General features: G+C 46.3%; 1 protein-coding gene across 1 annotated transcript in view; it reads right to left on the bottom strand.

The window, feature by feature from the left end:
- Window positions 1-21,650, bottom strand: part of LOC147736713 (uncharacterized) — a 147,255-nt gene extending 125,605 nt beyond the window's left edge. Inside the window, exons 1-2 of the mRNA XM_086953430.1 lie at window positions 21,320-21,650; window positions 8,699-10,307 (exon numbers count right to left, since the gene is read on the bottom strand). Of these exons, the coding sequence (XP_086809556.1) occupies window positions 8,699-10,277 (1,579 nt within the window). The 5' untranslated portion in view covers window positions 10,278-10,307; window positions 21,320-21,650. The remainder of the gene's footprint in view (window positions 1-8,698; window positions 10,308-21,319) is intronic.
- Window positions 21,651-21,866: the final 216 nt, after the last annotated feature.

Genomic DNA, 21,866 nt, shown 5'->3' with positions numbered 1-21,866 from the left:
TCGTCTGGTTCCTTCCTGGTTCCACCCGGTCACTGGCTAGTGACTCAGACTCTGTCCCCTCTGCTTTCAGGTCTCCTTCATCTTCGATCCACCCCTGGATCTACCCGGACATCTTCCTCCTGGTCACCTGCAGCATCTTTCTTCAAGGCTCCATAGGATTCAACGATGAAACCCGACACATCTTCACACCTATGCACCCGCCGTCCGCGGGTGAGGTAACGCGAGTACTTCGGTGCTCCCAAGGGTATTGATTATCCAAATGTCTAAGTCTTTAGTTGTTTGCTCCTAGCTAAACCGGAAGTGTCCTAAATCCTTCTAAATCTAACTTCGAGATTCCCATTGACTTTGTATTGACTGCCGCGTGTGTGTAAAGACACTGCACGCGCCGCCTGTGGGCCTCCTACTTCTAAACTACTGTTAAGATAGTGTAGCCCCAGAGATTCCCTAGACCCTAGGCCTTTCCTTTTCTTCCGACGTGGCACTTATACCACTTTCTTCATATATGGTTTGCTTCGCCCCTAGGGCCTAACCGTACATTGTTCAACTTAACGTATTCTAACTAAGTGTCTTGTGATGTGCTTTTGCCTCTGATCTCATAAAGAGTTCAGAGTAGTGTGTTAGTAAATAAATACATATATATTTTATATATATCCTGTGTGGTGTCCTTTCATTTGATATTCAAGGGGTTACATATGGTAAAACCGCTGGCTTTACATGCCCTCAAGAGTCTTTTAGCCTAAGACTGTTCTGTCCACGCTACCACTAGGGTAGCTGGTCTTTAAGGTTGACTTACAACCATCACCATAAGGGTTGTTTGGACTGGTGCAAGGTGCTCACTAGAATAGTGAACACCATATACCAGGCCAACTTCTCACAGCTCTTACCTGGACGCGCCGCTCCTGCATTACCTCCGCCCCAAACTCTGCCGAGCTCCATCGCACTCCACTTCCTACCACTGACCCAAATGCCACTCAACTGATCCCTACAACAGCCCAGCTTGAACTCACAATCAACACTATTCTGGATGAAATCTCGTCACTACGTAAGAACGCAAAGATTACCTCCTTCCTGCCCCAGCTTCACGCATCTATAGCGAACACTGATCCTGTCACAAACATACACTCTGATCCCCTATCCTTTACCCCTAGACAAACTATCCCCTATATCCATCACCAACTCAAACATAGATGCACCACAACTGAAATCACGCAATGGGAAGGTGAAATGCTGAGCAACACGTATGACAATGCCCCGAGCAAGCCTTGCCGCCGCAAGATCTCGGTCATCCTTGGCACGAGTAGAACCCTGAACATCACTCGCCCTCCCAGGCGGCCTACCAAATAACAACCATCCAACCCTGTCAGCCTGGTCCAAGATCACTACCTACGCATTGCTGCATGCTACTAAACTGTCAGTCAGCAGTTAAGCATGCCACTCAAATAGCCAAAACCATCCCAGGACACAAAATCGACTTCTGCTTTCCAACTGAAACCCGGCTGAATGACCACTCATCCTCTTTTATCAATTTCCTCAACCCACAGGGCTTCTCAATCATGCATACGACCGCTAGGATCGTATTGGCAGCGGATTAACCATTATACACAAAAACTATCTGTGCTTAACTCCATTCCTCAACATGAAATACCCTACTTTTGAATATGTAGGAGTTCAACTCTCGTCCAAAGACCCCAACTCTATCAAAATTCATGTCATCTATCTCCCTCCTGGTGAAAAATGACAAATCTTTGAGGACTAAACAAACCTATTAACGCAAAACTCCCTTAAAGGCAGCACAGACGTCCTACTAGGAGACCTGAATCTGCACTTGAACAATGCCGATGATCCAACAGTACAAGCCGTATCCACCCTCCTGGAAGCGAACGATCTCCCCCATGGCTCTTGAAAAACAGCGTTAATCGCTGCAACGACTCCCCCATTCCGACGCCATTCACGAGGGTGAGGCGAGACACGCCCCCTCGGCTGGCCACGCCCCCCCGCCAAACAAAAACATACAAAAAGAGCGCGCCAACGCTAGGCGCTGCATTTGCGATAGGCTCCTGAGGCGGAAGCCGGGAGCAGGGACAAATTGTTTTTACTCTGTGTGTGTATACCTGATCTTAAAGCTCACCTTTGGCTCTTGAAAAACAGCGTTAATCGCTGCAACGACTCCCCCATTCCGACGCCATTCACGAGGGTGAGGCGAGACACGCCCCCTCGGCTGGCCACACCCCCTCCAACCCCCCGATCAGCGGCATAAAACATGTGTCTTGGTCGGAAGCGCAGCGGACGAGCGCAGCGGGCGCGACGAATGCGCGCCGAAGGCGCGCATAAGGCAAGCTCGTCTACGCTCGTCCGCGCCGAGGCCGGGCCAAGGGCCACCCCCCCTGATCTTTCATCCCCTCTACCCGCCCCCAGCTCCGTGCCAATAACTTACACTGCGGATCAACTCCTCAGCATCAAACAAACAACCAGGTACCCTCACTCATTACCAAACTTTAACTATAACTATCCTAGGTTCGGACCACTCAAGTGTCCCACTTGCACCGAGACTCCACCTATCTCTTCCCCTATACCTCCCCCACTAGTGACAGCAGCTTTTATCAATGCAAGATCCCTGCCGAAACATAAATATGAAATCGCCGAGTTCATAGACTCACAACAGATAGATATTCTATTTATCACCGAGACTTGGGGAGACGAGGCCTCTAGCCCCGATTTCAGAGACGCCACACCAATCAATTACTGTGTGTGTAAATTAGACAGACCTATAAGGAAGGGTGGAGGAGTCGCGATCATTTACAAAAACCACCTCAAAATATCCACTACAGACACAACCTATCCTGAATGCGAGGCCCTCCTCTTCTCAATAGGCCTATCCAGTAAAGCAACATTCAAAGGCATGCTGATTTACCGCCCTCCAGGATCCAGAGCCAAGTTTCTAGCACGCCTGGATCACATAATCGAGACATCTATTGGAGCATCACATTTCACCATCCTAGGTGATTTTAACTTTCACCTCGAAGTTTTAGAAGACCCTGACACTACAACGTTACTTGGAGACTTAGAGACTGCCGGTCTTACTCAAATTGTTAAAAAACCCACGCACAAAGCAGGTCATACGTTGGATGGATTATTCACCAACAACCCTGAAATCTCCATCACAGAGATCATTCCTCTAATCTGGACGGATCATTCCGCTATATGTTTCTCTATTCCTACTAAACCCACGCCCCCCCCCCTGTCTCTTCCCCATTTTACTAAATTCAGAGACTGGAAGAACTTAAATCTCGAACGTCTCACTCAGATGATCCAGGATATCCCATTACTTAATGAGCACGACCCCATAGCAGCGTCAGATACTTATACGGAGACTCTGATCGAAGCCTGCAACAAATTAGCACCTTCCAAAACTTCCCACCGGACTAGAATACGCCCATCAGCCCCCTGGTTCTCTGAGCCGCTCAGACTTCAGCGCCAGCACTGCAGAAACCTTGAACGGCAGTGGCGCCGTAACTTTAACACATCTGACAAGATCAGTTACAAAAGCGCTCTCACTAACTATAAAAAACTCATAAAAACAGAAAAAACCACGTACTATACCAGCCAAATTAATGAGGCGAAAAATTCCTCAGGGAAACTATTTCAAGTAGTAACTTACCTGTCCAACCCATCTGTTCCTCAGTCAGAAGGGTCTCAAGCCCTTTCTGATGCATTAGCCAAATTTTTCGAGGACAAGGTCAGAGCTATTTTTAACACATTTACACCTGAGATAGCGACCATTCCCTCTCACTCTATAGTCGACGGCGGCCCCATATTCGCAGGTTTTGAACCCACCTCCTGTGAATTCATTCAACCACTGATCGCTCGAACAAAATCCGGCTCACCTCTGGACCCTTGTCCTCCAAGCATCCTCAACCTCATCTCGGAGGTTATTGCCCCTCCTCTAACCACCATCTGTAATGCAATGTTTGAATCCGGTGTATACCCCCCGCAGTGGAAAAAAGCAATAATCAAACCGCTGCTAAAAAAACCTAGTCTAGACCCTCTCCTTCCTGCTAGCTATAGGCCCATCGCCTGTCTCCCATTCCCTGCAGAGATCTTTGAAAAGATCATGAATACCCAGCTGTCAAATTACATTCATCACAATAATCTACTGGACGATACCCAATTTGGGTTCCGACAGGGCCACGGAACAGAGACGGCACTGCTAAAAGCAGCAGATGAGATTAGGTCTACGATGGACAACGGAGGAGCAGCAGTTCTGGTCCTCCTGGATCTATCTGCGGCCTTCGACACGGTCGACCACGCCACCTTGATCGACCGTGTCGAAGCCTTAGGAATCACAAGCAAAGCAAAAAACCTCCTGGCTTCATTCCTATCAAACCGTCCACAAACAGTGAAACTAGGCAATTTCACATCCCAGACCTTTTCCTTGCCATGTGGAGTACCACAGGGATCCTCGCTAAGTCCGACACTATTTAATATCTATGTGTCGGACCTGGCGAGGGTCATAAAATCCTATGGAATCTCCCTCACTACCTACGCGGACGACACCCAACTGGTGTTGTCGATATACAATGACGGAATCTCGGTAGCAGCCAATTTCCAAATGGGAATGAAGGCAATAAGCTCCTGGATGTCATCCAACTGTCTTAAGCTCAATTCTGATAAGACAGAAGTGATGACATTCGGGAGGCTTCAACCAACCTGGTCCCCTCAATGGTGGCCTCACCAGATGGGACAACCTCCAGAACCTGTGACGAAGGTACGCAACTTGGGCGTTATCTTCGATAACAAGCTGACATTCCAGCAACATGTCAATGCTGTGGTTTCCTCTTCCTTCCACGTACTAAAAAGGATAAAAAAACTAATCCCATACCTACCACCACATGCAGGCAAAACCTTGGTCAGTGCATTAATATTCTCCAAAACAGATTACTGCAATGCATTGTTACTCAACACACAACAAAAGGTTCTTAATAAACTGCAAACTGTCCAGAATGCAGCAGCCAGAACACTGCTATCTATCCCTAGATTTGCATCGGTTTCCCCCTACATCCGACAATTACATTGGTTACCTGTGAGGAGCCGCATCAAGTTTAAATCTTTATGCATTGCATATAAGGCTATTCACGACCAAGGACCTCTATTCTTAAGAAGAGCCTTCCGACCGCTTGAACATTCAAGAACCCTGCGGTCATCCTCAGCGCACCTACTCATGGTCCCCCGTACAAGAAGGGCCAACTGGGGCGACAAACGCTTCTCCGTGGCCACAGCTATACTGTGGAATGCACTTCCTCTAAACATCAAGTGTGCTCCGACCCTCCTTAAATTTAGAAAACAACTAAAGACATGGTTGTTCCCTGCTTAATCCCCCCCTCCTCTGGAGTGATCTGCAACTACAGCGCCGAGACACCCTAGGGTATTTGCGCTCTCTAAAAATCGCCAAAAATAAATAAATAAATAAATAAATAAATCACTGCAAGAAACAAACTCATACCAAGGGCTCTATCCTTGATGCAAACATCTCTAAGCAGAATACCTTACTCCTCCGTTCTATCCTACCCACCGACTATCCCACTATCCCACTCCACTCAAAAGTACCCCAATCCATCCTACTCCTATCTATCCCACTCCACTCCAAAGTACCCCAATCCACCCCACTCCAATTCACCCCATTCCAATCTATCCATTCCCAATTTACCCACCGCAATCTACCCCACTCTAACTCAATCTACCCCTTCCCGCTCCAAACCTCCTCACTCCAATCTACCCCACTCCACCTCAATCTACCGCAATCCACTCAGATTTACCCCACTCTACTCCAATATACCCCAGTCTACCCCACTCCACTTCAATCGACCCCAACTCTAATCTACTCCAATCTAACTGACTTCACCCCAATCTACCTCACTCTACTTCAGTCCAATTTACCCAACTCCATTTCAATTTATCCCTCTGCAATCTATCCAACTGATCTACACTCCTAACACAATCTACCCACTCCAAACTACCACAACCTACCCAACTCTAATCTACCATAATCTACTGCACTCCACTGTAATCTACCCCACTCCGCCCAATCTATCCCTCCCCACTTCATCCAATCTACCCCACTCCATCCAATCCACCCAATCTACCCCAATTTACTCCACCCCACTCTACCCAAACCTACCTCATTCCAGTCAGTTCTAATCCACCCCACCCCAACCCAATCTACCCTTCACCACTCTATATAACTCCGCTCTATTCTACTCCAGTCCAATGTACCGCAATCCAAACTACCCCAATATACTGCACTCTAATCTACTCCACTCCAGTCTTCCCCACTCTACTCCAATCTACCTCCTTCCACCCCACTCTTTCCCAATCTATCCCACTCCAATCCACCCCGATCCATCCTACTCTAAGGTCCAGCTAACTCTACTCCTCAATCCATCCTACTCCACTTCAATCTACCCCACTTCACCCAAATCTACCTCAATTCAATGTACCCCATTTGACTCCAATCTACCCCATTCCACTCTACCCCAATCTATCCCCCTTCTATCTACCCCATCCGACCTCGTGCCACTAACTTTTAGCCATGCCGAACAGCAGTCACACTGGTGTACATAATGGCTGAAACTCGTTGCCAAAGCCAATAGCTTTTGGATAGGAGACACCTATTTGTTTTGCCAATGCTTGTTTTCAGTGGGTTTTTTTAATCATCATATACACACGCAACAGTTCCCTGCAGGGAACTCCAAGCAGGCACAGGTGTTCAACGGCGCCTGACCACAGAAGGGGATTCCCTAAAGGGCCTGGCTTATGTTTTTTTCTTTTTTCTTTTTAAGGGTTCCCGGACACTTTCTTGGGGTTCTCGGACCCTTGCAAACTTGTGTATCCTTATTGGACATCAATAGGGTTTCAGACCGAGCAGCAGGTCTCCGAACATCACAAATGCCCACCACGGTACAAGGTCAATTACTCTGCCTGCGCAGACACCTGCCTAAGGTTTGCGGACCTCAAGGGTCATGATGTGGAATCCAACCTCTGTCTCAAAATCAGCAATTTCTTTCTACATTTTAACATTAGGCAGCCCCTGTGCCCGGGAGAGACAGGATGGCACCACGGCTCTTTATGGCTTCTTTAGTATTTTACAGGATGCGGGGAACAAGTCTCTTCGTCCTGTAATGGTTCGATATGTAGCCAGCCAATCAGGGAGCTTCAGGTCCGCAGACCCAACTTTGGGTTCACGTACCCGAAATGGATGGGCGAAAAAGCTCCCTCATCCAATCGGATCCAATATATTTTTACATTTGAGTCCGCGAGTCCAGATGCACGGACCATTCATGGGCTAAAGGTCCAGCTAGCTCTATCTTAAATGACTAGTGGCTTAATTTGAGGACCACAAAACACACTGCATGAAACTAGCCATGCCAATCACAAATAGTTTTGTGCAGATTCATTGAACTGTACCAAAGTTATTATATGCGTATATATATAATTATATTAAATGGATTCTGTAATCTCTGTATAAATAGCAGTCTCTAATTTCTTTATAATCAGGAATTTGTGATGCACAAAGTCAGTGATTATGAAGAAGAGACGTCAGAACTCGGCTTTTATAAGTTATTACAGTCGAGTCCTGAGGGCACAATGCCTGCTGCCAGAGCCAGCAGCTGATGTGAAAAGAAGGTCAAGTCACGAAGCATAATTGAAGCAGCTGTTTAAAGCAACAATCACAACTTTGCTTTTATTACTTCTGCTGTATGTTACTAGTTTACTATGAGAAGCAGAGGGAATATGTTTATTAGTTTCCTTAGATAAAGGAAGGGTGGAATCTTTCTGCATGTTTCTACACGTTTTGAGCTACTACAGCTTTTTTTTAATGGACTTTTATTGAACTGTTTCTAACATCATTTTGCAACAAATATCTAACAGTTTTTATTTTTACTTTTGCACAAGAGGTTTTAAGTTCATTCTTCATGTTTGCAAACATGTTAGCTGCTGCATATGTAGGAGCTATGCACCAAGGTTTGTGGGAAAGGTGATGGTGTGACCATGTATTATACAGGATAAAGTACCACCTGGTGCATATAATAAGATTATTGCAAGTCACCTCAGAGTTCCAAAACCTTTGTGTATCTGTCTATCATGAGGTGTTGTGCACTCCTGGAAAACCCTGCAGTGACAACAACATCCCTGGTCGGCCCTGCTGTTGAGGCCGAATACAGACTAAGGATTTTTATATCAGGAACTGGAGACGACTGCGTCTTACCCAATGTAACTGTGCAACTGGAAACACAGTTCCCTCTCTAGACTGCGTATGTCTGCTATTCTCAATGAACACCACATCACTTGCATCCGACTATTACATGTGATTCTGGCCAGTAATTACTCCCATGAATAGCGCTATTTACTGTTCCTCAGCCTGGAATAGGGACGGACAAGAGCTACTAGCCTTCTTGTCTCATGTAGAGTCCCATAACCAGGCCTGTTTCTGTACAGGAAGGATGCAGTCCTGTGTGGAAACAGAGAAGAGTGCAGGGACACATCTGCACCCAGTGTACTCTGGGGGTCAGTATCGCTCAGTGGGTTCCACCCAAACCAAAATCTTCTCCTCTGAGACTTTCTAAAATCTGCCCATACGCATTTTGAAGAGGTTACATGTGTTAGTTGCACTCCGAGAGTCCATTTATAGTGAAACACATACCTGAGGTATCTTCGAACAGCAATAAATGTGATTTTGTATTTCCTCTCTCCATTGAGTCTTCATCTGCAGTATTTGTATCCAGTCCTAGGAATGATGGAGGCACACACTGACCCCGCTCATCAGGACAGAGCAGTTCTGCCTTGCAGTTCTGATGTTGATGCTGTGATTCAGGGTGCAGTGGTTCGATTGTATAGTTCTGATCTGAACTCTTTGCATCAGTACAGGGAGGTTCTAGCTTGTACTTTTGATCTGAACCGTGTGCATCTGCACAGGTCTGTTCTACCTCGTCGTTCTGATCTGGTTTCTGTGCTTCAGGAAGCACTGACTCTAGCTCTCGGTCCTGTGCCGCAGTGTGCAGCGGTTCTAGCTTGTACTTTTGATCCGAACCATGTGCATCTGCACAGGTCTGTTCGAGCTCATCGTTCTGATCCGGTTTCTGTGCTTCAGGGCGCATGGATTCAAGCTCGTAGTTCACGTTTAGATCCTGTGCATAAGGAATTTCCTGCTTCAAGCATAGGTGTTGCTGTAGGCACTGGGTTTGTTGTGACCCCACATCATCAAAGGACAATAGCCCTGACTCTAAGTGTTCATCTGATGACATCCCATCAGGTGACACGGGTTGTAGGCTGCGGTTCTCCCGGGGGTCTTGGAAATCAAAAGACATCAATTCTTCCTCCGAGGGATCATCAGGTCCGTTCCCATCTGGCAGTGCGGGTTGTATACAGTGGTTTTGCTGTGGTTCGTGTCCTTCAGGAAATAGTGGGCAGAGGTTCTGTTGTTGGTCCCAGCTATTAGTAGACAATGGGGATGGTTCTTGCTTCAGGGGCTCATCTGGCTTCCACTCTTCTGGGAACCCTGATTGTATGCTGTGGTCTTGCTGTGGTGTCTGCCCATCAACAAATTCTGAGTGAAGACACAGGTTTGCCTCCAGTGATCTGCCTGGAGGTTCCATCTGAGGGCACCGGGATAGAGGACAATCCTGCTGTACTCCATTTCCATCTGGAAACCCAGGTTGCAAGCACTGGTCCTGCTGTGGGTCACTTTGATGTTGAAACATTGGCTGTAGACAAAGGTTTGGCTCCTCTGGACGCCCTTGAACATCAGTTGGCGAAGAGAGGGTACAGTCCTGCTTTGGTGCATGCCCATCAGAGAACACCGGCTGACGACACAAGCTCGGTTCCACTGGCCTGTCCAGTTGAGGTGTTGCAGGAGACCGGCTAACAGCACAATCTCTAATGCTCGCCGGACAGACCATCTCCAAAGACACTGCAGCATTATCTAGAGAACCTTGATCCTTTTCTATCCAGATTTTCTTAATCAGCCCAGCGACTCTAGAAGGTACGTCCTCCACAGTATTCATCAAGTTATCCAGTTTGGCTTCCAACTCCTCCAGCATGGATAGAAGGATAATGTGGGGCAGGTTCTCCGAAAGCGGTTCCAGCTCATTGTCCCTCTGAGTATCTTTTCGGGATCTTGAAGCTGAGACGTCAAGGACAGGTAAAGACGGGACTGTGGCTCTTACGGAATCTTGTGAACACTGCGCTGTCATTTTCTTTTCTGGAGCCCGTCTTCTGCCCATTCTGGTAAATTGATGTTCAAGTCTCAATGTCTGCAGAGGAGAGGAAAAGAGAAAAGACAACACGTTATCACAGGACAGTTAGGTCAAAATACTCCTTCCTGTCTCACCAACCCCTATGTGATCAGAGAACACCGCTCATTTCTAAAACCAGAAAAAAATGACTCATTAAAATGTCACAATACCCGCAACATGGTTCACATATTATGAAAGGCACGGATTTGAAATGTGTTTCCAACATTATGTCTGTTCCTTGGTCTGCTCAAATTGTACACTGTGAAACCAGAAAAAGAGAATATTGTAACTGCCTTGCAGCAATGAAAGGTGTATAATACCCTGGCAGACAAGACTGCGCTACCATCCTCACTTGCACTGTACACCTCTCTTTTGCAATATTCAGGTCAGTGACTGAAGCACGCGCCAACATACCAAACCTCTCTACAGGATCTACAAAACGCTTGTTATGTCATTACATATATAGAGAGCATGTTCAACCTGGGGTTTCTTGGAACTGAATCAGAAATATATAAAAGAGGAGATAACAAATCAGACCAGGGAAGAATCTAGTCTGAATAGGCTTGTGGGCTGTCAGATTTCTGGATGAAAGGAACTTGTACCAAAGCTGCGTCCACCTGATCTGATCTTCTGTAATTTTGGAATAGAAAGTAAATTCAAGTGCGGCGATCTCTGGTTTTGTACGGGTGTATGCATTTCCACCTGGTTTGCCATGAAGTGAGGGGCTAGACCTCTCACCCCTTTAGGGCTGAGGCAGAGGGTCTCGGAGTGGATTTGTTATTTCAATATAGGTGTGGCGCGTGCCCACCTCTGAAGATGATGTAGTAAACAAGCTGCGTCGCTGTGAATTACTTGTAGTCCATGAATGGTGATATTGGGTATTCTTACATATACTCGGTTGGCATAATGCGATCTAGATAGGACTGCGGCCACCGCTATTGCTTTTCTTGCCTTAAGTGGGAGGAGGGGGGTTATTTTCTTAAGTAGTTTCAGTATAAATCTGTATTTAGATCCTACTGCTCAAGCCTGCTAGGTCTTGCTAAGATTACTATTGGTTATCACTCAGAGGCGTTTAGCTGTGGGTTTAGGCTCCGGTAACAATCTCATTTTTGTTGGAGAGTAAAGTTGGCTCCAAACGTTGGTCTTATTCTTTCAAATTACAATCTCAGTTTGGTCAATATTCAGTTTTAGCTGATTGAACCTCATCAAGTAATCATCAAATTGCATCATATTTTGAGACTCAAGTTGTGAGTCTGATATTCCACTGATAAGAATTATCTGAGAGCTGGTGTAGTTATAAAGCCTGGAACCTGTTGAAGACAGGTCTCTGGCCAATGGTTTTTTCAGGTTATGGGAGCAGAGATATTGGCCTAGAATTCCTGGTTATATCCGGGACTTCTCTCTGGTTTTTCAGTAACGTGAGCTCTACAGCATTTTAAAAACGCGCTTGGAGCGACAGCTTGAGCTGCTGAATTGATGAAAACGCTCTGCAGGGGACTGCTCAAGACCTGGTTTTTCGACGGAGACGCAACACCCTCAGCGCCCAGATACCCTTGGGGTACACTTTATAAATGCTGATTGATTGATTGATGAGGTCAGAGATTCCATGACTGCTGGAGGTCAAGGGTCAGTTGGTGACCCGAATTTGACCTTGATCATAAATTCATGAAGCCTGTTTATTTCTTCATACAAGGATAAGGAGAGTTCAGTTCTTATCAGACTCAACTTCAGAATTACTGCTGCATTAATTGTTTATACTATCTTTAAAGAATTTTTTTGTTAAGTCTTTAGATTGTCACAGAATGCCTCGATAGGAGTCCGGGAAGTTCTCATTTCATCTGGGGGCGACTAATCATTCAGGATATCAAAAAACAATTTTCATTCGCTTCTAAGATTTTTTTTGCCTATTAAGAGGACTTTGCATGGAACGGGTTTGCCTTTATATTCCTCAAGCTCATTTAAAATGTGATTTTGCGCTCTTCATCATCCCTTTCATGCCAGTGTCGACGCAATGCAGGCTTCACCTCCTTTAACTCTGGCTTGTACCAGGGCTGATGGATTTGAGGGGTGTGGGTCACTAGCATGTCTTGTTTTTAGAGGGAATGTCTTCAATTGATGGGAAGAGGGTGGAGGGGTTTGAAAGTGTTGATAACACTGGCTCTGTATTAATGTATCGCCATGTTGACATATACCTTGTGTGGTGTCCTTTTATTTATTTTATTTCCAGTATTTATAAAGCGCGACACTCATCCCGTGGGATATCACGGCGCTATGAAACGAGGGAGACTGCTGATGGCTATGCCGGGGGATTTCGTTTTTTGGGAAGAGGTGAGTTGTTAATTTTTGCCGGAATTGAAGGTAGTTAATGGTATGTCTGAGATCTACAGGTAACTCATTCCACCTTTTGGCTGCCAGGTATGAGAAGGCGCGTCCACCCGTTCTTGTCTTATGGATGAGTTTAGGTTTAGCCAGGGCTAAGTGATTCGATCTTAGGTTCCTGTTGGGGACGTAGAAATCAATTTTCCCTTGGAGGATGGTGGGGCCAGTCTTATAAAGAGCTCTGTGTGCATGACAGAGTATTTTGAAAGTGGCCCTCTGGCGCATCGGTAGCCAGTGAAGTTTCCGGAGACAAGCGGATGCTGAGTCTCGCTTGCCTTTATTGCAGACCAGCTTGGCCGCCTGGTTTTGTAAAATCTGTAGGCGGGAGAAAAGTTGCTCGTTCATTCCTTCGAAAAGTGCGTTGCCGTAATCAAGGCGGCTGACGAAGAGGGCTTGGGTGACTGTGCGTCGACAATCCAGGGGTATCCAGGGAAAGATTTCATTTGGTATTCAAGGGATTATAATTGGTAAAACAGCTTACTTCACATGCTCTCTGAGGTTTTAGCCTAAGACTGCGGGCCCATGCTACCACTAGGATAGCTTGTCTATAAGGTTGACTTTACAACCGCCATCGATAAGGGTTGTTTAGACTGGTTCAAGGTGCCCATTAGAATAGTGGACATCATATGCCAGGCTAACTTCTCACGTTGGTGTGCAGCGGATGGGATAAGAGCTTGCTGTTGTTTTACCATACAATCTTAAGATATCACTTGAAAGATCACATGAAGGTACCTAGAGGCACATATAAATCAAGTCTTATAATACTTAAGTTCTACTGAACTTAGCTGTTGTAGAGCAAAGGGCTTAACACACCCAGACTACAACTCCTAGAGAGGTTTAGTAGATAACACTTAGTGTAGGTGAGTACACACACCACACGTCACTAGTAAATGTCCTTGAGAGGAGAGCTCTAGTGGGTCTCTCCCCACAGAAGTTGACCCTCCCAGGGCACCTTCTAGATATGACACATTCACTTTTAATGAACTTAGAAGTTTGTGTTCACTCAGGAGACTGAGACAAGGACAGTGTCCAACCCTAAGACACCTAATAGATCTCTTAGTGGAGTATGATGCTGAGAAGGCAGCAACCCCAGAACAGACAGGTACTGGAGGGGTGGGGGGGGGGGGGGCATCGCTCAACAGAAGACTCCAGGGATGACCATCCAGGGGGTGCTGATGATGAAGAGGATGCTGATCAGGTTCATGTTGGAGAACTGAACCAGATCAACCTAAGGCTACATGGGGCTGGAGAAGAGAGAATCCAATCCAGACCCTCAAGGAGACTCAACACTGAGCACAGAAGGAGGACATCACTTTCCAGTGAATCCAACCACTCTGGTGACTCACTAGGGTCAGAGGCCTCAGCTCTCAGGAGAATGACGTCCCCTGAGAGAAGAGAACATAAAGCAAGGATGAGAGAAACCAAACTTAGGATCAAGAGGCAAGAAATTGCCCTTGAGAAAGAGACCCTGGCTCTTGAGAGAGAGAGAGAGAGAGAGAGAAAATTGTGTGGACTAGAGTCCACTGGTGGCAGCATAATTCCTAGAGATAGGAAAATGTCAAATGACCATAAAAACCTAAATAAGATTGTCCCTCCCTACAAGAGTGGGGATGACATCCACAAATGGATAACTGCTTTAGAGAGGGCCGGCAAAGTACAGCAGGTACCCCAGAGTCAGTGGACAGCTATACCATGGCTCTCCTTTTCAGAAAAAGGCAGAGATAAGCTCCTCACAGTTAGTGATGAGGATGCTGACAACTACACTGCCCTGAAGAGTGCTCTGATTGATGGGTTTGGCTTAACCGCTGAACAGTATAGGTTGCTGTTCAGAGACACCCAGAAGACACAGACTCGGGACTGGACTGACTTTGTAGATTGTGCCACTGAGGCTCTGGAAGGCTGGTTACTGGACAGTAAGGTCAAAGACTATACAGGATTGTATAATTTGATTATAAGAGAACACATACTTAATAATTATCAGAACCAGTTGTTGCATCAATACCCGATTGACTCGGATCTGACCTCTCCCCTAGAATTGGGAAAGAAGGCAGACAAATGGGTCAGAACCAGAGTGAGGCAGAAGGTACAGAACCAAGGTGGTGATCAGAAGGAGCAAGACCAAAAGGGTAGGGAGAAAGCAAAAGACCAGAAGTCTTTGCCAGGTCCCCAAAAAGCTTCTAATGAGGGGGTTCCAAGAAATCCAAGAAGAAAGAAGGTCCAAAGAAACCCTGGTGCAATTTTTGTAAAAGTAATACTCACTGGTTCAGTGATTGCACCAAGAAGGAGACAGCTCCAGCCACCATTGCCCCCAAGGCAACTGTTCCCCCTAGTTCAGCAAATAGTGGTGGTTCTCAACAGAAGGGTGTAGTAGGGTTAACCCTGAGAACTGAAGTGGATTCTCGCCTAGTCAGAATACCCACTCAGGCTGTTCTTGTCTGGGATGTGGACATGGCTATGTCCTCTACTGTGAGCCCCAGTAACCTGGGCGAGTACAGACAGACTCCTTTGATTAATAATAAAGTGGCTCAGGCCTACAGGGACACATGTGCCAGTGTCACCATGGTGACGCCTAACTTTGTGGACCCTGGACAGATAATACTAGGTGACAATTAACTAGTGACCAATGCAAGCAATGTCACTACCACCCATAGTACGGCAATTGTTAATTTCTCCTGGGGAGGGGTAACTGGCCTCAAAAGAGTTGTTGTTAGTTCAGACCTCCCTGTAGAATGTCTGCTTGGCAATGATCTAGAATCTTCAGTCTGGTCTGAAGTGGAGTATAGGACTCATGCAGAGATGCTGGGTATATCCGCACATGTCCTTGCTGTGACCAGGTCACAGGCCAAAAAGTGCAAAACTGAACAGGCCCTGGATCCTGAAACTATGGACCAGTTGCCTACCAAGGGAAAGAGCTGTAGGGTTAAGGCAGTGCCTAAGGATGAGCATCAGTCTTCCCAGGAAGCTGGCTGCGAGACCCAAGAAGGAACTGTCCTAGAAGAACTTGAGCCTGATCAGGTTGAGTTTCTTGGGACAGGGGGACTTTCCAGGGCAGGCCTGAGGCAGGTGCAATTGGACTGCCCCTCTCTTGAACCCAGACCTATAGATTGTAATAGTTGATCAAATCAGAAAATGAATAAATGTTCAAAACAAAAGCAACAATGATCAGTCTGCTATCTGTAACTCAAAGACTATATCTTTGAAAAAGAACCTTACACCACGGTTTAGAAAAATATATTCTTGTTTAATTTTCTGTATTCATTTTTTGCATTATTTTTGTCGATAAAAACATAGGTTGCCCCAAGGCGGGAACGTGCAAAAGAAAAGATGTGATTCAGGGGGGTGAAAACAAGTGAGGAGGAGAAAAGGAATTACACAGTAGTGATTAAGAGACAATTTTTATAATTTTAACAATCAATACAGAACACAAAATTCACCGTATTGAACACCTGGCCGACAAACCTAATTCATTTAAATTATGGTCAACAACATTGTAGTACACACGTATAAATGTCCTCAATCTTGCACTGTCTACAATGTTGGAAAAACAATGGTCCTAGGTGTATATATTGAAAATGTCGACGTTTCGACTCGACTTATTCCCAACCAGTGATTTGGACCTGGGGATTGCGAGTCTTCATCAGGACAAAGAGCAAAACGAGGCAACCAGGGAATATTGAATAACCCTAAAACGAAAGGAATTTGGAATTACTATCCGTGGTGTAAAAGTGAAGCCTATCCCCCACAAGGGGTTTGGCAGTTTCTCTTACCCTTTGTAGTAGAGAAAAACGCTGCTGGGTGATCCGAATTCACCACATCTCGACAGGAATCCTGCATAGACAAAATGGAATGGAATCCAGAATATATCTAGATAACCTGGTATGCAAATCCACCAATGGTAACTGTTATTGCAGGGGTATCATTTTTACCTTGAAAACATATCTTGGTCCATGTCAAGGAGACGCTATTTTCACCTGCACATGTTTGGCCCTGGGCCAATTAAGGCCATCTAATGTACCTGACAGGAATGTTAGCAACATTTTTAGAAGTGGTAATACGTATTCACTGTGCAAGAATGAATTGTGAGGCCGTTTGTAGTCTCAGGTCGCCCCTCCTGGACTCTGTCCTTTATTTGGGGAAGTGTGGGACTGGGAGCTGCAAGAGAGCAGGGGAACCCTGCTGTTTGGAAGGACTGGAGCCTAAACTACAGCACAAAAACTGTTAAGAGACCCCACGACATGTGTGGCCCAATTGACTAGTATAGTTCTTAGCCCACAGCAATTTGAACGTGATCAATTGGAGGGGCACCCGTCTAATGGGAATGAAACTACAGGTCCCAGAAAGCAAAGAGTGATTGACTATATATACACAACAGGACTGTATGGTGTTTTGATATACGGAAATGAGGCTCTTAACATTTTTGCTGCATCCTTTCCATCTGCTGGACTACGTATTGAACTTGAACGATGTCTTGACAGGCCCATTGACTTCCTACATAGGCCACAGGTTTCTGCCCCTTAAAATATTATGTTGATTAGTTGTAAATACTAGCCCTTCCATCTACAATGGATGTGAGAAGGAATGATGCATTCTGGTGCTTGGCAGCAAACACCGATGCGGGTGCCTGATTTTTACTTTAGAATGCTACCTAGAGGGATGGTGGCATGTGCGCGAAACTAGGTACAAACGCCTTCCAGTCTCGATAAAATGAATAAACCTGAATAAAACCTAGGAAACGTTGTTAGTAAACAGCCCCAAGGACAGCTGCATCTTCCTGGCATTGTTGATCTCAACCAATCCATGGCAGTGCACCTCCAATAACTACCATCCTGCGTCCTATGGCACCTGATGAAGAGGTGTCATGTCTCATGGGTCCAGGGGGCAGCGGTGCCCCGGTAGTGGTGCCTACATGGGCGCTAAATCATTCCAGGGAGAAATAGGGTCCCCTTGCACGAGGTTAGGATTAGAGTTGTGCTTCCGTAGAGTTGCAGGCACTTTAAACATGCCTATTTCAAAGTGGAATACTCTGCTGAAACAGTTTCTATTGATTTAAGGCTGAAAAAGAATGATTGCAAGCAAAATAAAGTGCCGCAATAATGCCGCTAAATTTCCATTTTTGTGCCGCTAAATTTGCAAATCTATGCCGCAATAATCTGGGGGGTCTGTATAGACATATGTTTTCACTGACTCCAAGTCAGACAAACTGGTGCACCCATGAGGTGGACACTGGTGACAGTCTGCCTGTGAAGAGTAAAATCTACAGGCAACCTGACCATGTCAGGGACTGTATCAGGACAGAGGTCCAAATGTTGTTGGAGTTGGGAGTTATTGAGCCCTCAGAGAGCCCCTGGGCCAGTCCAGTAGGCCTTGTGTCTAAACCTCACACCCAAGATGGTAAGAGAGAGATGAGGTTTTGTGTGGACTACAGAGGTCTCAATGCTGTCACTAGGACAGATGCCCACCCTGTACCAAGGGCAGATGAATTCATTGACAGATTGGCTTCTGCCAAGTTTTTGAGAACATTTGACCTAACAGATCAGACTAGCTGATGATGCAAAAGCTAAAATAGCATTCTCAAACCCAGGAGGACATTATCGATTTGTGGTAATGCCCTTTGGTCTGAAGAATGCACCTGCCACATTTCAAAGGTTGGTGAACCAAGTCCTCACAGGCCTGGATGACTACTTTGCAGCTTATCTTGATGATATTGCTGTCTTTAGCTCCACCTGGGAGAATCACCTGATCCTCCTGAAAAATGTTTTGGAGGCCCTGCAAAAGGCAGACCTAACTATCAAGGCGACTAAGTGCCAGATAGGGCAGAGTAAGGTTGTGTACCTGGGCCACCTTGTAGGTGGAGGTCAGGTTCAACCACTGGAGAGCAAGATCCAGACCATAAAGGACTGGACTCCTCCAAACACCCAGACACAGGTCAGAGCTTTCTTGGGCCTGTCTGGTTACTGCAGGAAGTTTATTAAGAACTATGGGTCCAATGTGACACCACTTAATGATTTAACCTCAAAGAAAATGCCAAAGAGAGTTCAGTGGACAGTAAGCTGTCAAAAAGCATTTGATGACCTGAAGCAGTCCATGTGCCCTGCACCCATTCTAAAAAGTCCAGATTACTCCAAAGAATTCATTGTCCAAACAGATGCTTCGAAACGCGCTGAGTGACTTGGCTTAAAATAAAAAAAACGCTGAAAAGGAATACTTGTGGCCCTGGCATCGTTTGTGGGAAACCGGCGAAGCGATTGTTGTTGAGAATTGGGGTTCGCGTCCCCGCCAAGGCGGGTTTCTGCGCGAACATTTAGCTGTAGGTTACACATATATAGACGTTGAGATGGACAAGGCAGGGGAATAGAAATAAAGAGAAAGTTATTCGATGTTTACAAATGCAACGGTGAAAATCCTGAGATCGGTGCTTTGAATTTCACTGCTGGAGCAGGAATGCCCATGGTGAAAGGGGATTTGTAATTACAAATATTCAGCAACTAAAGCTACACTTTCAAGTGCTTTATGTATAAATCTTTTTATTGTAATGTTATGCACTAGTCCACTAAACCTAGAACACATAACCCATACCAGGATTTCCTGCAATGGGAATAACAAGCTGACTGGACAGCCACATAAAACCTTTTTGCAAGAAAAAATATAGACTCAAAAGCGAAACGAAATACCTTTATCAATGTGTGTTCAAGCTTCTTTTGATAGTACTTGGCTGGTGGACTAAATACAGCCTGGGCTTTTAGATGCTTTTGCCGGCCCCGGGTTCTGAAGGGTTAACACGATTAAATATTTTTTGGGCATCACACTAGAAGTCCGCTTCATATGCTAGTTATGAATAAAACAACCACCTTACTTTAGGGAACAAAGTCCACAGTTCAATGTACAGAACTGTGGACAAAGGTGCTTAATAAAGACATGCATTCTGAGAGAAGAAACTAATATTGTTCTGTAAAAATATGCTTTTGTTTCCTCCTAGCATACCTCTCAATCCATTGCACAGACAACCTCCCACTGAATACAAACATTAAAAAACAAGGTCTGAGCAGGTATTTGTGAAAATGAGTAACAATTCCACACGGACCCATTCTGGAAAAATGTATTACGTACAACGCATAAATTTACAACGCATGCACTTACAATGCAGTGTTTACATCGCAACATCCACTATAATACATTCCATTACATCGCATGACACTACATCCCGTTTTAAAAAACTACCTTTACAACGCATTTCATTACATTGCATACTACCTTTACAAATCAAACCATTACAATGCATACCATTACATTGCATTAAAGGTAAGTATTGAATAGTATGGGGATACAAATAACTATTCTGACTCCAGGGGGTGCAACAGTAGGGTAAGTGTTGGACAGTGTAGTGGTAAACATTACTATTCTAACTCCGGGAGGTGCAACAGTAGGGTAAGTGTTGGATAGTGTAGGGGTAAAAATTACTATTCTAACTCCAATGGTATGCGTTGTAATGGTATGCATTGTAATGCCTGCTTAGTAGTGAATTGCGATGTAGTATCATGCGTTGTAATGCCTGTGTTGTAGTGTCATGCGTTGTAAAGGATGTTGCGATGCAATGCCTGCGTTGTAATTGTAGTGCGATGTAATGGTTGCGTTGTAAAGGTTGTTTCCCATTCTGGATATAAAGTAGTTAAGCACACACAGAGGCCATACTAAATCTTTGATGTATTATACCAAGGTCATAAAGGGACCCCCTTGCACAGTACACCTCAAGTCCTGAATTTCAGCAAGGATACATAGCATTCTGGGACATGTAGCTTGGATCTAAACACTGTTAATATGGGTGCTTAAATATCATAATGCAATGTTCTTTAAAGAGACATGGCTAAATGAAGGGATTCATATATAACAGTTGGCCATGGAGTCTCACAATTATTAAACATTACACATACACCTGCAGGCTACATCCCCTGATGATGGTGTGAGGCCAGTACACCTGCCCCCTGCACCCCCTGATGATGGTGTGAGGTCAGTACACCCTCAGCTGCACCCCCTGATGGTGGTGTGAGGTCACTACACCTGCCCCTGCACCCCCCGATGATGGTGTGAGGCCAGTACACCTGCCCCCCTTCCCCCTGATGATGGTGTGAGGTCAGTATACCTGCCCCCTGCATCCCCTGATGATGGTGTGAGGCAAGTACACCTGCAGGCTGCACCCCCCAATGAAGGTGTGAGCTCAGTACACCTGCCCCCTGCACTTCTGATGATGGTGTGAGGTCAGTACACCTGCCCCCTGCATCCCCTGATGATGGTGTGAGGTCAGTACACCTGCCCCCTGCACTCCTAATGATGGTGTGAGGTCAGTACACCTGCCCCCCTGCACCCCCTGATGATGGTGTGAGGTCAGTACACCCCCAGGCTGCAATCCCTGGTGATGGTGCGAGGTCAGTACACCTGCCCCCCTCCCCTCTGATGATGGTGTGAGGTCAGTACACCTGCCCCCCCCCTCCCTGGTGATGGTGTGAGGTCAGTACACCTGCCCCCCTCCCCCCTGATGATGGTGCTAGGTCAGTACACCTTCCCCCCCTCCCCCCTGATGATGGTGTGAGGTCAGTGCACCCCCAGGCTGTGTTCACACCTCTTAGGTTGCCGATGGTTGTGAGCGGCTCACTTACCTCTGCTATGTCTACAATTGAAAATGAAGGTAACTGCAGCCAGGGCTCCTCCTTCCACTGGACAGACAGACCATCAGGGCTCCTCCTCTCCACTGGACAGACAGACAGACCCCCAGGGCTCCTCCTTCCACTGGACAGACAGACAGACCCTCAGGGCTCCTCCACTCCACTGGACAGACAGACAGACCCTCAGGGGCTCCTCCTCACCACTGGACAGACAGACAGACCCTCAGGGCTGCTCCTCCACTCCACTGGACAGACAGACAGACCCTCAGGGCTCTTCCTTCCACTGGACAGACAGACAGACCCTCAGGGCTCCTCCTCTCCACTGGACAGACAGACAGACCCTCAGGGCTCTTCCGTCCACTGGACAGACAGACAGACAGACCCTCGGGGCTCCTCCTTCCACTGGACAGACAGACCGTCAGGGCTCCTCCTTCCACTGGACAGACAGACCCTCGGGGCTCCTCCACTCCACTGGACAGACAGACAGACCCTCAGGGCTCCTCCTCTCCACTGGACAGACAGACAGACCCTCAGGGCTCCT

This window comes from Lissotriton vulgaris, chromosome 1_2 (assembly GCF_964263255.1).
Source record: "Lissotriton vulgaris chromosome 1_2, aLisVul1.2, whole genome shotgun sequence".
Taxonomy (NCBI): Eukaryota; Metazoa; Chordata; class Amphibia; order Caudata; family Salamandridae; genus Lissotriton; species Lissotriton vulgaris.
The sequence above is the reverse complement of the archived record's forward strand: the minus strand, read 5'-3'. Positions and strand labels throughout refer to the sequence as shown.